This window comes from Podarcis filfolensis (genome assembly GCF_964270895.1).
Source record: "Podarcis filfolensis genome assembly, chromosome: 9".
NCBI lineage: Eukaryota > Metazoa > Chordata > Lepidosauria > Squamata > Lacertidae > Podarcis > Podarcis filfolensis.
In genome coordinates this window covers 16,189,791-16,206,118 of record NC_139610.1, presented here as the reverse complement: position 1 = coordinate 16,206,118, position 16,328 = coordinate 16,189,791, and the positions used below count along the sequence as shown (strand labels likewise).

The following is a 16,328-nucleotide window of genomic DNA, read 5'->3' as shown; positions in this document are numbered from 1 at the left end:
TTTAAAAACTTATTCACTTGTGCATACCTAGTTTAATAAGTACATTTCTTTTGCATGAATGGCTGCTTTTATTACTGTGGCAGAATTGAATTAAAAATTATTTTTGAAACATTGCAAGGCCCATTAGCCACAAAATACGAAGGAAAAGAGAGAGCTCAGCAGTGAGTTGAATTTGCCTGAAAGTCATGGGATGCTACTGTACATGTGTGCCATCTTGAGCCTGAGGAAGTTAAGAGGATGTAGAGGGGCTCCCATGAAACTGGGTTCAGCTTTTCTGGATTCCTGGTGGATCCATCCCCGAAAAGAGAGATGTGTAATGATTTATGGTGGGGATTTAGCTTGTCATATCCTTAGAAATAGGTCAGTGAAGGTCTCTTCTCCTTTTCTAATGGTATTTTCCCAGTACAGTGGTACCTTGGTTCTCAAACATAATCCGTTCTGGAAGTCTGTTCCAAAACCAAAGCGTTCCAAAACCAAAGCACGCTTTCCCATAGAAAGTAATGCAAAATGGATTAATCCGTTCCAGACTTTTAAAAACAACCCCTAAAACAGCAGTTTAACATGAATTTTACTATCTAAGGAGACCAGTGATCCATAAAATGAAAGCAATCAACAATGTACTGCAGTCACACAATCAGTCAATCAGTAGCTAAAATGGGTTCCACACAGTCACTGAAGCAAAAAAAGAGCCACAAAAACAGAAACACAAAATAAATAGCAGAAAAAGACAGACCTCAGCATAACACTCAAAACGGAAGTGTGGCACTCAAATCGGAGAACATTCGAAAACGGGAACACTCACTTCTGGTTTTCAGTGGTTTGGGAACTAGAACGTTCGACTCCCAAGGCGTTTGGGAGCTGAGGTAGGACTGTAGTATTCTTCATATTTCAAGAGTTTCTGCTTCTTTCCTTTTGTATTCCCCCCCACCACTATCTTTGGTCGTTACTTTCTATAAACAGCATAGTCGAATAAGTAAAATTAACCAGTTTTCTGCATTACGTCTTAAATGCACCCCAGGGACGAATGCTTTCCATTTACATGCTAATTGAAAGGGAGAATGATTTGGAATAAATTGGCCTGTAATGAAATGGCAAGAAGGGATAGCCAGAAGAAAAGCTGATAATGGGCGATATATATATGTTTGTTTGTGTGTGTGTGTGTGATATATATTTATTTTCCAGCGTTCCAGTTAGTACATTTCCATTCCATTGATTTAGACATTTCTGATCTCAACAGAGTAGCAAGCCTGAGAAAGTGCTGCCAGTCAAATCGCTGAAACTGTATCTTGGAGTGAAGAAGAAACTGAAGCCCCCAACAAAGTAAGAAAAGAAGATGAAAGAAAAGGCTGTGTTGGTTTCTTTCTAGCCAGGCATGCTGCATTATTGACAAGACAGGAACACAAAACTTTTTAACAACCAACGAAAACAAGGAAGCTAATCTATATCCATCGTTTCGTCCTGCTCTTAAATTGCATCCCCATAATATTAGTTGCTCTTTTACCCAAGTGGTCCTAATGCTTCTGTGCTAAGTTATTGCATTATTGACCATCCTTTTCTATCTCAGCGTGCTGTCTCTTGTGGGTTATATTGGTTATGTGCTTAAATTGTCTCCGATCCTCTGACCTGAATTCTGGTGATAGGCAGATATTCAATGTGGGAGGCAGTAAAACACACTAATTTGATCATCTCGGCATCAAGCTCAGATCCAGAGAAGAAACATTTGCCTTCCCTGAGGTACAACTTTGACTTGGTGCAGGCACAGTACTGCACAATTGCCAAATCCTGCAGACTTGCGACTACATCAGCTATTGTTACCTCAGCACTGGCATTTTTACTAACCTTAGTTAGCACCAAACCACAGTTTGACCATAATTTCCAGCAGGCTAGCAAATTGTAACTTATTTTGTTTGTTGGTTTATTGTATTTAACTCAACAAAATTTCAACGCGCTGGATGAAAAACTTAAACTGGGAGTGACTAAAGGATGGTTGGCCCAGGGATGACAATCACCCTTTGCTAACTTTCTGTAGGCCACATACTTGGGGTAAATACTGGCCAGAACTGGGTGCATACTTCTGTGCATGTGTTGGGACGTGGGTGGCGCTGTGGTCTAAACCACTAAGCCTCTTGGGCTTGCCAATCTGAAGGTCGGCGGTTCAAATCCTCACGATGGAGTGAGCTTCCGTTGCTCTGTCCCAGCTCCTGTAAACCTAGCAGTTCGAAAGCACACCAGTGCAAGTAGATAAATAGGTACCGCTGTGGCAGGAAGGTAAACGGCATTTCTGTGCACTCTGACTTCTTCTTTAAAAAAAAAAAGATATTTATTGGAAAAAAGGGTTTTTAAAAAAATAAAAATAAAAAATTACACACACACAAAGAAAAAACAAGACAGAAAAATAAAAATAAAAAATAAAACCATCATTCTCAGATTCCCCACTTTTAATACCTTCTTTCTTTGACCTCCTCCTCCTCCCTTTTCTTGTATCCTGATTAATAATAATCGCAGCAAATCCTTTCCTTAATTCATAATATTCTGTCATTACATTACCTTAATCTATTTTCATCTTATCATATAGAAACCTTAAAGTTTAAAGCTTAAATCTTATTTTTACCAACTTCTCCTAACCATAACATTCTTACCTAATTCTTTAGACATTTTTACAAGAGCCAAGTAATTTCATTTCAACATTTTTCTAACATTCATTAATTTTATAGAACAATCTTAATTATATATAATAAAAAGAGAAAAACAATCCAATCTTCATCCAGCGTCCCTTCCTCCTGGTCCTGGGCTTTGTCAGTCCTTTTTAACCTATTAATCTAGCACATTAACCCGTAACCTTATATCCGAGGCCCTCAAGTCTCTTCCATGTCCCTTCCGCAGCTCTTCTTCATATTTTCCTTTCATTCTCGGGAACTCCAGCTTGGTAATGTTTTGGACCCTTTTCAACAAATCAGCCCCTTTTCCATAGACCAAACTGGACTCCATATGGTATTTAAAAACATGTTCCAGATTCCCTCCAAAATTGAGAGCCCCCACAGCTCCAGACATCAGAAGGCCCATTGCCAGACTCGAAAAGTCCAAATCTCCCTGTAAAGGGGGGGTCTATCCAGCCCCCCACTTCCAAACCTAACCAAAATTTATCTTTCCAAGTCTGGTTTTTTCCAAGTTCATTTGTCAACTCCAAAAATTTATGTTCCTGCTGGGCCGCTGCTCCCTCCGTCTCTGGCGCCCAAGATTCAGCAACATCCTCTTCTTTCAGTTGTTCTGTCATGGCACACTCCTGTTTTAGTTCCTGGGTGGGCTCCATATAATTTCCCACTACCTGTTCAAGGGTTCTGGCCGCATTAGTCATTAAATCCGTCTTCTGGCTTAACTGATCCAATAGGGCATTTATTTTACAGAAAGCACCCAACAGTGCTTCTGAAGACATTGTCCTGCAAGGTCACAAATCCTTTCCCACGGTTGTAATCTGAGACAGCTGCAAGCTCCCAGGAGTTAGTTACAATTTCACAGTCCCCCTCTAGGGGGGAAGCTTCTAGTCATTCTTTCTTTTGATAACAATAGCAACAAAGTTTCTTTTTTATGATATTTTGTCCATATTTGTTCTTTTAAAATGCGAAAGGAAACAATGGAATCACTATGTTTCTCTTCTCTTAACTATCTGTCAGAAACATTTGTTTCTGGTCAATGAGCTTCAAACGTCAATTCTGACACCCCGCTCCAGGATCAGGACGGTGGAAAATTACTTTACTTTAAACTCACTTCTGCAGGTTTAAACAGCCCAAAAAAGATCCCCCTTCTTCTCCTGCTGCCGAAGGGGGGTTCAGCGATTTTAAATGATGAAAGCCAATCCTTTAAAAGTGATTTTCAAAGCTCTAGTTTACGTTGTCTTTGCTTTGTTCTGGCTACAAGGAAACGGAAGGCTGACTTCCTGTTTAGACCTTCCCGTTTCAGTACCAAATTAGGGTAAATTTTAAGTCCAAATTCCTATCTATTTCGCCAGTTCTTAATTCAAGTCCAATTATTCAGTGTTTCAGTACTCACGGGTGGTTATTTTAGATGCCAAATTGTCCCAGGAAAAAGGCAGCGCTCTCCGGTAACGGCTATACGGCTTCACTTCGCAGAAAAAGCAATTGACTCACAGCATCGCGCCACTTCCCCCTCGTCGCTTCAGAGCCCGTTAGTGGGTTCCTTTGCGGGTTGGGGGGGCCCTAAGGGTGCCCGCCGAGTCCCACGGTCACAGGCTTCATCCGCCTGTGATTTCCAGAAGGGTCCCCGCTTCGCCGTAGCGGAAAAGACCCGTTTCATGCAGAGCTGGTCCCTCCAATTCAGAGGGAGTCCGCCATTACCGATGGCAGCACCCCGGAAGTCCTCTGTGCACTCTGACTTCTGTCACAGTGTCCCGTTGCACCAGTCATGCTGGCCACATGACCCGGAAAGCTGTCTGTGGACAAACGCCGGCTTCCTTGGCCTGAGAAGTGAGATGAGCGCCCCAATCCTATAGTCGCCTTTGACTGGACTGAACAATCCAGGGGTCCTTTACCTTTACCTTTACCTTTACCTTTACCTTACTTATGCATGTACAGATAGCACAGAAATCCTCAAAAAATTGCCCTCTTTTCTGAGGGATGCTGCCCTTAAGTGGTATTAATCAGCATTTTGCACGACTGGAATCAGGGCCCACCGATAATCCACTTTGGGGTTGTTGCCTGAAACATGCAGTCCCACGGCCCCATTACACAGTGTCTACAATATTCAGTAGGTCCTCCCGACCCTGCGAAGAAGCATTTTTAAGCAGGCTACAGGGGAGAAGGGCTGCAATGTTTGATACAACCCATGGCTTATGCTGCAGTCTTTGTCAACCTCAGGGCAGAACTAGGCTTTATTTCACCTGACTCAAAGACCCAGTTTGGCACCCTCCCCATGCACATTTGTGTACACACACACACACACACACACAGGCCGGGATCCTCAATGGAGCCCTTTTGGAGGCTTCATGGGGGGGGACCCAACTAGGCCCCCCGAATAGCTAAGTCTCTGCCTCAGATGTTGTTTTTGTTTAGCCGTTTAGTTGTCTCCGACTCTTCATGACCCCATGGACCAGAGCACGCCAGACACTCCTGTCTTCCACTGCCTCCTGCAGTTTGGTCAAACTCATGCTAGTAGCTGTGAAAACACTTTCCAACCATCTCGTCCTCTATCGTCCCCTTCTCCTTATGCCCTCCATCTTTCCCAACATCAGGGTCTTTTCCAGGGAGTCTTCTCTTCTCATGAGGTGGCCAAAGTATTGGAGCCTCAGCTTCACGATCTGTCCTTCCAGTGAGCACTCAGGGCTGATTTCCTTCAGAATGGAGAGGTTTGATCTTCTTGTAGTCCATGGGACTCTCAAGAGTCTCTTCCAGCACCATAATTCAAAAGCATCAATTATTCAGCCTTCTTTATGGTCCAGCCGCCTTTATGGTCCTCAGATGTTGCTGGACTGCAACTCCCATTATTCTTAGCCAATAGTCTGGGATGGTGAGAGTTGTGGTCCCACAGCATCTTGGTATCCAAAGTTGAAGGTCTTTTGCTTACCTAATGTTGGCTAAACTCCAATGTGTACTTTTTTTGCTCTCTCTCTCTCTCTCTCTCTCTCTCTCCACACACACAATAAGTATGTGTTAATTGTTTTATTTTTTTGCAGTTGGGGTCTTACATTGTATTCTGAAAAACATCACTGGTAAGTGATTGGCACAAAAACAATTCCCCATTTTTCATTGCATCTGGAAAGGTATGGCTGTTTTTTTAATTAAATGAGGAGAGTGACTCACCCAAAGAGATTCTTGCCTGAATTTGAGACCAGATACCCCAAATTCAAGACTAACACTTGTTTTACTATAGCACACTGACTGCCTCTTCCCTAGACACTAAAGGACTGAAAGTATGAGTTCTACCAATGTCAGAATCTGTCCACTAAGCATGCATAGTCATAGTGATGTATCTTCAGATTTGATCCATGTCTTCTCCATTATTGCTTAGATTTTTCTGAAGTATTGCAAACAATTATAGTGCCAACCTGACTGGCATTGCTTGTGTAGTATATTATGTCACTGCAACTGAATTCACGCTAATTAATGTGTGTCTTCTAGGCATTTGTGTTGTGATGGACAGGATTCCCAATTGGATTGGCTAAGCAGCATTTTTATTGCACAGGTATTAGTTATTTTATATCATTATTCAAAAGAACAACTCTCTGGGTTCTTGAAAATAATTTTGCATTTTAATGTATGTGTTAGGTATGTATTAATGCATTTGTCTGTATGCATACACACCCACACACTCATTAAACAAAAATTTACCTTATCAACATAAATTGTAAACTACACATGACATCTTTCCTCAATAAAACCTTTCTCATTTTAGATACCTCTCTGATTTCATTCTGTATCTCAAGGTTGCCCTCACCGTTTTGGTCATGGGGGAGGGGTGTATCTCCCCACTACTGAATTATTTTGAGGGCCTGCTATTGCTACCCTGTGGAGATGTTCCCATCATTTGAGATTTCTAATTTATTACACTTAATGGCCTCTTTGATATACAGAGCGACATCACCTCACTCCTAGGGGTGCACAGAAACCCCAAGAATCAGCACCTTTGGAAGCAGTCTGGTCTGTTTCAGATCTATTTGGCACCATTCTGCTTCAAATCAATATTTGCGTTCAAATCTTATCTATTCTATCCTAAAATCTGTTTCATTCCCATTAGTCAATGGGCAATCTGAAAATGTCTCTATCATCTATCTATCTATCTATCTATCTATCTATCTATCTATCTATCATCATCTATCCATCCATCATCTATCATCTATCTATCTATCTATCTATCTATCTGTCTATCTATCTATCTATCTATCTATCTATCTATCTGTCTATCTATCTATCTATCTATCTATCTATCTGAGCCTCTTGGGCTTGTCGATCAGAAGGTCAGCAGTTCAAATCCCCGCAGCAGTGTTGAGTTCCCATTGCTCTGTTCCAGCTCCTGCCAACCTAGCAGTTCGAAAGCATGCCAGTGCAAGTAGATAAATAGGTACTGCTGTGGTGGGAAGGTAAACGGCATTTCTGTGCACTCTGGCTTCCGTCACTGTGTTCCGTGGGCCAGTAGCGGTTTAGTCATGCTGGCCCCATGACCCGGAAAGCTCTCTGTGGACAAATGCCTGCTCCCTCAGCCTGAGAAGCAAGATGAGTGCCGCACTCCATAGTCACCTTTGACTGGACTTAACTGTCCAGGAGTCCTTTAGCTTTACCTTTCTACACACACACACACACACACACACACACGCACTCCTTTTTACAAAGGTGAATGGAATTTACAGGCAAAGCTGCCTGTCCCCCAGTCCCCAATTTGGCAAATACATATAGGAGTTTTCCTGCTGGGAACATTTACATATTTTTAAGTCTGTAATTTCTTAATAGTGTTCCAGAATTGGATGTGATTTGCAGACATGGTTCCCCCTTCTGAGGGGATGAAGCCTGCCAAATATCAGATGGTTTCTAGGGATGATCTAGATGTTCCTCAGCTCATTCTAGGTATGATCTAGATCAGCGGTTCTCAACCTGTGGGTCCCCTGATGTTGTTGGACTACAACTCCCATCACCACAGAGCTCTGGCCTTGCTAGCTAGGGGTGATGGGAGTTGTAGTTCAACAACATCTGGGGACCCACTGGTTGAGAAAGGCTGATCTAGATGATCTGAGGGGATAAAGCCTGCCAAATATCAGATCATCTTCCAGGGGTGATCTAGATGTTCCTCAGCTCCTGACAACTTTCCCACAAGAGTCAGTTTAAAAGATGTTTTGCAGTCTTGTTTATATCAAGTGCAAGCTAACAGCAGAGAATGCATTAAGGCAATATGGAGAGAGTGGCCTTTTTCTGACTGGTGATGAGCGTAGATTTGCTGGGGGCTTGTCTAATTTGTAGCTGGGGTGCTGACAGGCCTAATCTCAATAGTCCCTGCATGCATTGGTCACCAATTGCCTTAGAAGGGCTTCAAAGGTCACCACATTGCTTTTTTTCACATTTGAGAACCCCACTGCATTCTAAAATATACTGCTTTAATTTTGTATACTAAAGAGATTGCAGTTCGCAGTAATAATGTCTCTGACTTGACAAATTTTCCACAGCATAGTGATATCTGGCCACCAGATGGGAAGACAAGAAAGCAATCTGTTACTAAAAATCCAAAAATTGGTGGCTTGCCTTTAATACCAATCCAACAAGAAAGAAGTGTGCCCAAAACCAAAGTCAACACATCAGAGGTGGGTTGCTGGATATATCTGGTTATTAGCATTTATCTTACTCCACTTTTTGTAGGTGTTCTAGTCCAGTGATAATTAGAACAGTAGATATTCCTAATGCAGAGACCTTTGCAGTTGCACAAACATAGCACACTCCGGCCTATATTAAAGAAAGAAATTTAACAGTTTAAAAAATGGCATCCATTAACTGAAGGCAAAGGATAATATACACACTCTCTTTTGTATGGAATTAGTTCTGTATATTAAATATTTGAATTTATGTCATAATAACATGTTGATGTTAAAGATTTGTGGCACATTTTGTGAGATTCATGTAACTGCATCGGCACTCATAAATAATTCTATTTATTTTTTTCTGTCAGATTAATTTTTCATTAAATAGAAGTCTTATCTAGGGGACAAAATATCCATTTGAATTAAATGAAAAATTATTGCACTTCAAGAGCTCTAATGCATCCATCAAAGAATAATTTCACTCTTTTCCTGTGCCATATCACTGCTTATTCCACCCCAAAGCAGGGAAGTTCTCAAAAATGTATATCTAGAATTGCACTAAACAGCTGAAATAGTAAATTAAGCCTCATCTGGAACTTAGCAGCCATATATTTCCATTATAATGTTGTTAACTTGAAGAAGAAATTGGCTGGAACCATAGCAACTGAGGCCTCCTCGTATAGCAGCAGACATTTAGGGTCTGTTGGGATTTGTTTCTTCAACATATGTGCCTTGCAAGATGAATCGTGTGCTCCCACAAGAAGTGCAGTTGTGTCTTTTGGGTATGAGTGGGTATGAATGTTTAGTTCTGTTTCTAGGTGAGGTAGGGAGAAAATAAAATTTATAGCTCTAACTTACCCATCCAACTTGACTAGAAATCACTGCATATACACATGGGGGCATAACAGATGGTTTGCCTATGTGGTTATGATTCATTTTTGAGTTATCAGTTTGGGAATACAAAAGAAACTTTCCATACACAGCGGATGTTAATGATGATAATCTTCTATTGACTTTCTAACGACTTTATTGTTCTGATTTCTCTTCTTTCTCTTCTTCTTTCTCCATGTCCCTCCACAAATCCTTCCATGTTCTTATGTCCTTCTACTTTATGAACCCTAAATTATATCTTCTCTTCCTTAACTACATCCATTCTCACATACTGCATTAGTACTCAGGACCTCCTGATGCCCATCTGGCTCAAATTCTACTGTTCTCAAAATTAATTTTTCACTCTGGCATCTTCAAGCAGACCTTTCTCTCTCAATATATTTTTTTTAAATATGTTCAGTCTCTCAAGTTACAAGCCTTGGGGAGAAGGGTCTGCAGCTTCTTCTTATTTTTGTACACATTATACAGTGGTACCTCGGGTTACATACACTTCAGGTTACATACGCTTCAGGTTACAGACTCCGCTAACCCAGAAATAGTGCTTCAGGTTAAGAACTTTGCTTCAGGATAAGAACAGAAATAGTGCTCCGGCGGCGCAGCGGCAGCAGGAGGCCCCATTAGCTAAAGTGGTGCTTCAGGTTAAGAATAGTTTCAGGTTAAGAACGGACCTCCGGAACGAATTAAGTACTTAACCCGAGGTACCACTGTAGTTTCTTGTTTCTTTTTCTCCAGAGATGGTAATCCTGGTACCCCACAGATGATCTTAGAATCATAAAATTGTGGAGTTGGAAGGGACTGTGAGGATCATATAGTCCAACCTCCTGCAATGCAGGAATCTTTTGCCCAACATGGAGCTCAAATCCACAACCCTGAGATTAATGATGTTGTACTTCAACTCTCATCAGCCCTAGCTGACATTGGGGCAATTGTCAGGGATGATAGGAATTGTAGTTAGACCACATCTGAAGGGACATCCCGGCTCTAAGCACTTTAGAAATTCATAATGCTAACGATACAACGATCTCCTTTTCTGTTTTGCCTCAGTACGGCAGAATAGGAAGTAGCATGCAATGGAGCTCATCTCAGTATTGAACTTATTTATTTGCTTATTTTTTAAAAAGTTGCTCCTCTCCATAAAATGGCTTACAAACCATCATAATGTAATCCAGCTCTCAAAATACACATTTGCTTGTATTGGACTCCACCCTGAGATAATAATATTTATTATTATTATTATTATTATTATTATTATTATTATTATTATTATTATGCTGTCCTTCTGACTGGGTTGCCCCACCCACTCTGGACAGCGCCCAACAAAATATTAAAACTGATCAACTGATGAAGTGTGGGTTAGAATTGAATGATTTTTTTTTAAAAAAGTACTTAATAAAGTAAAATAAATAAATATAAATGGATTTAAATGAATGTAATGCAACAGCAGCAGTAAGAACACAGAAACCAAGAACTCAGTACATTAAGCAGCAACAAAATTAAAGTTTTTTTTTTAATAAAGGAAAGATTTCCATTCCCATAGAACCCAGAAAAGAGATTACCAAACCTCTTGAGACAGGGAGCTGCAGAGAGAGGGCACCACGAGGGAGACAACATCAATCTTGTGTGTTGTCTCAAACCATGTCTCTCTCAGAAGGAGGGCTGCCATATGTCCTGGTTTTCCCAGACATGTCCTGGAATTGGGATGTCAAAATGGCGTCCGGGCATATTTTCCCTGAATCAGCAAAATAGGAAGGCCTGGACGTATGGCAACTAGGGCATGTGTGTTTTTAGTGCTTTAAAATCCCCCCAAAAGCTTATTCAACAACTTCAGCCAAAAAATGTCAACAACTTTGTCCGGAATTTCACATTTGTAAATATAGCAATCCCAGGATAGGAGCAGAAAGCCTTGCTTGTAAGGGAAAGTTATATAAAAAATCTTGTCTGCTTCACAAACAATGGTCACAATTGCTTTCAAACTAAAAGAGCTACAGATAATTATTTGGGGGTGTACTGAGCATGCATTTCAACTTGTGCTCCTCTTTATTCAGAATTCAAAACTGGAATTTGAAAGCAACTTAACCGAAGACAGGAACGGTTTAAAACAAAAAGCGACGTTGGTAGCTCAGTGTTTGGAACGCAAGGAGGAGAAAGCCCGAACCCGTGTGAGAAAACACCGGAGCCTCATCTGTTTGGATGACACGGGGGCAGATGTTCTTGACTTACCCCAAAGACCCTACAAGGAGTGCAAGTCGCCGAAGAAAAATGAGATCAAGACCAGCCAAACCCATCAGGAATCTGATAAGCAGCTTCCAGCAAATGTTATTCAGGAACTCAACAGTGTCCTGCAGAGGCACAGAATTGTCCATGAAGACACTTAGAATCACTTCTTCAGATTTGCACATCAGAGACTTAAATATTCTAGGAAACACAATATGTTGTCCATGTACAGTGTGCAGACTTATGAAATGTATATATAGATGATCTAAGAGAAAGTGGGTGTTGACTACCAATCCGTGGGCCTTGACTGTGTGGTGCCAAGAATGAACAATTCATCTTTATATTGCAACTACATGGTTATCTTCATTGTATGGCGTATAGAGCTTCCCAAAGCATGGAGCGTTCTTTTAAAAAGCTTTGAGGAGTTTGAAATGTGATTTGTCAATTCAAGAAAACTACACAATGACCTAGAAACCTATCAATGACATAGGTTGCAAACTTGCCCATAGGCAAGGCTGAGAACACCAGACTGCAGAATTTTCACTAAGAGCCAAGTTGTATGACTTTAAGCATTAAGATTTCCCCTGAGTTCATGTTTTCTTCTTTGAGAAATGGGAGCTTGTCCCCACCTACACATTGGGAGGTGTGTGAGGAACTGATCTAGATGGCAGGAGGGAGAGATGGCTAAATTCCCCTATCATTGCAAACCAAGTTCCCAATCAGAATTCTGCCACTCAACACATTGGCAGTTTCTGAAAGAAGAATCACACACTGAGGGTCAAACCGTGTAGTTTGGCCCTAATGCAGAAGTCATTGATTTTGTACTATTTCCGCTAGTGCTAGTTTTCCATGAGCAGAGAATTTATTTTATTTTACTTTTTAAACAAACAAAAGCATTAAAATCCTCCCACATCTGCAGTCTGAATTGGAACAGTCCAGTCCATCATATTTGTTTACAACAATCTCATTCTCACCTCACATTCTGCCATATGCGCAGATCAGACCTGTATTTTGACGAGGATACTATAGTCACCTTACCCAAAACTCTTGAATGTAATATACTGCCCCGTCGTTTTTTAAAAAAGTGGATTTATATCTATTTATGTACAACTTGCTGCTGCTAAGATACTGAAGAATAAAGTGATACTGGCCATCATTTTTCACTTGCGAATCCAAGCTGTGTCATTGCATGTAACAGATTTTATAGGCAATTGGAAGAGAAGGGAAAGATTAATGGGATTTGGCAGTGAATAAGGGGTCATCTTAACACTGTTAGTTCTAAATGTAACTGATGTAAATATAATAAGTGCAGAGGAGCAGTTCTGAAATATTTCTGCACCTTGGACCACCTGAAAATTCTTGGGTGTCTCGACAGTCCATTTAATGAACTTTTTTGTTATCATTAAAGTATCATGACCCTTAAGCTGATTATTTTTTTTAGTTCAAGGTCATAAGTTTGTTGTTCTAGACAAAGACCATGGCAAACTTGTATTAAATTATAGTATTAAGAAAATAATACAGACCATAAAAACACATTTTAGATGAAAACAAAATGGTGGACTGTATTAGCACTTTGTTAGAACAGTAATGGATCCCAGGCCAGGGCTTGCTAGCCTGTTCAGTAATGCAGCAATGCCCCAAACTGTCTCAATCTACATGGAAAAATATATATCATGTGCAGGGCCAGCTAAGGGCATATAGGATTATTGGTGCGATTCAGCATCTGTGGTGCACATACAAATTTTGATCCCACTCTACCCAGTGCTGGAGAAAAACATTCTCAAAAGGAGCTCTGCATGCACATCCAATCCCTGAAGAGGTTCAGACTGCAGCTAATGGCGAATTGCTGCTGCATTTTCTCTCTCTTTTCAATAGCTCAGTGAGTAAAAATAAATAAAAATCAATCTACTGTACTTATATTTAATTTCTGATAAGCCAACTGTTCTACCATCACTGTTATACCACTTGTTTCTCATGCGGGTTAGCACTGAATCAATTCATTGTGAAAAATGAAAGCTGGCATTTATATAAACAAAATCTGCATGTTGTGGTAGAGTTTCTTGGGAGAGGGATTTTTTAAAATTTTATTTAAAAATATCTTAAGCTTTTAAAATGTCTGCAGGAAGGGTTGGTCTAGTTTAAGAGCAAAAAGTTCAGAAAGTTCCTTGTTTCTCCCTATTTTACCGATCAACCTATCTGGTTGTTGAATTGCAAAAGTAAAGTTGCACAGTCTGTTGGAGCAGAAATAGACATTTCAAGATATGCATGGCTGTGCCAAAAAAAAAGCAATGCCACATCTTTCTCCACCATGCTGTCGAGGCAGTGATGTGATACCATTGCCCTCATAGCTCCCATTCCGTTGCAAATTCATTGATACCACTTATTTTAGAGGATGAATTTGAATCTCAAATACTTTTTTTTGCCTTTTTATAAAGGCATCTGCTATGTGGAACACTCTTCCCCTCAAAGAAAGGCATGCACCGACAATCTTATATTTTCAGCACATCCTAAAGATTCCTCTCACTTTTTCATCTTGGCCTTGCTGGAGTATATTGTATTTTACTGTATCTGATGGGTCACTGTGAAGTTCAACCTGTATTTTATACTGTTTTATTTTGGTTGTTGGCATTGTATACCTTTTATCCTTTTTATTGCCTTTTGTAATAATAATGTCTACACATCCTTCTATTCCTAATGTTTATTGTGTAAGTCAGAGAAGTCCCAAGAAGATTCCCCTTCCAAAAAAAAATAAATCTCAATGACTACTAGGGATGCTCAGTGGACATGGAAAACTGAATGGAAGCTTCAAATGAATCTCTGAAACAGGAGCCCATCACACTGCAGAATTTTGTTGAAAGTCCACTTACTTTGCTGACAAGAATTTGGGTTGGGCTGAAAATAATATGCAGCAGCCACAGATCTCTTTTATCATCTAATTCTGACCTAATTAATAATTTTAAAAAACATTTAAGTAACTGCCAGGGAAGACAATCTTCTTCCTCTTTACGGTGGTACCTTGGTTCTCAAACTCCTTGGTACTCAAACAACTTGGAACCCAAACACTGCAAACCTGGAAGTAAATGTTCTGGTTTGCAAACCTTTTTTGGGAAACCGAATGTGCTCCATTTTGAGTGTTACACTTCCAATTTGAGTGCCACACTTCCATTTTGAGTGTTACTCTGAGGTAGCAGGATTGATAACTCTGATAAGAGTGAGATATAGTCACGATGCACTTGTCCTTTTGTACATCACATGATAAGGTACCGTATTTTTCGCTCCATAGAGCGCACCAGTTAATAGGGCGCACCTAGTTTTTAGGGGGGGGAAATAAATAAATAAAAATGTATTCCCCCCCTCCGCCAGCCCCAAAGAACAAAGAAGCCAAGACAGCTAGCAGGATCTATCCCACTGGCTGTCTCGGCTTCCTCTTTAGCCGGGCACAACCTCTCCAGCCAGGAGAGGCTGCGCGCGGCTTTGGCAGAAGCCAAGACAGAGCGGGATGGATCCCGCTAGCTGTCTTGGCTTCATTTTTAGCTTCGGGGCTGGGGCGGGGGAAGCCAGAGCTCCCTCCGACCCCAGCCCCCAGAACGGCTTGGGGCTGCAGGCTGCAATCTGCAAGCCTTCGGAGCCCAGCGGGAACTCATGCCGCGCTCCGAAGGCTTGCGGATAGCTTCCTGAAGCCTGGAGAGCGAGAGGGGTCGGTGCGCACCAACCCCTCTCGCTCTCCAGGCTTCAGCAAAAGCTTGCATTCACTCCATAGGACGCACACACATTTCCCCTTCATTTTTGGAGGGGGAAAAGTGCGTCCTATAGAGCGAAAAATACGGTAGTCATTGGCATCTTTCTGTCTTGAGAGACAATGGACTGTGCCTCCAGGGGTGAAGGCAAACTGTTGTGTTAGCAGCACTGAAGTGACCTCCCCAAGGTGAAAGCCCGGGCAGTGTATTTGCCTAGATAATAACACACACACCCTGGCCTTGCTGATGTGGTCCAAAGGAAAACACAGCAATACATTTGGCAACAGCTTGGCTGCAGGAGTTGCTGGAAGGAGGCGTACAAGGTGCCATCCAACCATCTGAGGGACTCCACTCCAAATTTGTGTAGGGTTTGCTCCTTAGCCTTTTCTTCTCCTGAAGATGTTCCACAAGGCAGTGGAGGTTTGGGATCAGAGTTTTCCTTCTTCCAGATGGGCTACCTTCCCAGGTCAATGAGCCCCATCTTCCCCCACTTCCCTCTCCAGAAACCACCATCTTGACCACTGGACCCACTATTGGTCTCATCCACTCATTCCACCAGAGCCTATCTTCACACACAGGGGAAGGTTCTAACTTCTCAAGGCTTTGAGACACATCAGCCAGCCTCACTTGGTTTAGCTGACCAGTAGAAGCCGTTTCCTGGGGTGTGGCTGCTATTGAATGCTGACAGCTTCCAGGACTCACAGGTGAGAGCTAAATGCAGGTAAAAAGGTAAAGGACCCCTGGATCGTAAAGTCCAGTCAAAGGTGACTATGAGTTTGCGGCACTCATCTCACTTTCAGGTCGAGGGAGCCGGCATTCGTCCACAGACAGCTTTCTGGCTCATGTGGCCAGCATGACTAAACTGCTTCTGTCACAACAGAACACCTTGACAGAAACCAGAGTGCACTGTTTACCTTCCCGCTGCAGCAGTACCTATTTATCTACTTGCACTGGCAGGCTTTCAAACTGCTAGGTTGGAAGAAGGTGAGACAGAGCAACAGGAGCTCACCCCATTGCAGGGATTCGAACCGCCGACCTTCTGGTCGCCAAGCCCAAGAGGCTCAGTGGTTTAGACCACAGTGCCACCCGCATCCCTGACTCGCTTGGTCAGATGTCAGCAACCCTTTAGCTATTTTTAGCCAGTTATTCAAATATGGGTTCTGTAGCTATGCAAAGGTGGCTGCTATGAAGAA

General features: G+C 41.7%; 1 protein-coding gene across 3 annotated transcripts in view; it reads left to right on the top strand.

Moving 5' to 3' along the window:
* The window catches only part of ARAP2 (ArfGAP with RhoGAP domain, ankyrin repeat and PH domain 2), a 129,182-nt gene extending 116,621 nt beyond the window's left edge, over window positions 1–12,561 (top strand). For 2 of the 3 annotated variants that reach the window (XM_083630047.1, XM_083630048.1), the window contains 5 exons: window positions 1,238–1,320; window positions 5,687–5,722; window positions 6,132–6,195; window positions 8,165–8,299; window positions 11,230–12,561. In XM_083630047.1, the coding sequence (XP_083486173.1) occupies window positions 1,238–1,320; window positions 5,687–5,722; window positions 6,132–6,195; window positions 8,165–8,299; window positions 11,230–11,559 (648 nt within the window). In that variant the 3' untranslated portion in view covers window positions 11,560–12,561. The remainder of the gene's footprint in view (window positions 1–1,237; window positions 1,321–5,686; window positions 5,723–6,131; window positions 6,196–8,164; window positions 8,300–11,229) is intronic. The other variant, XM_083630049.1, reaches the window with a different exon arrangement.
* The last annotated feature ends 3,767 nt before the right edge of the window (window positions 12,562–16,328 follow it).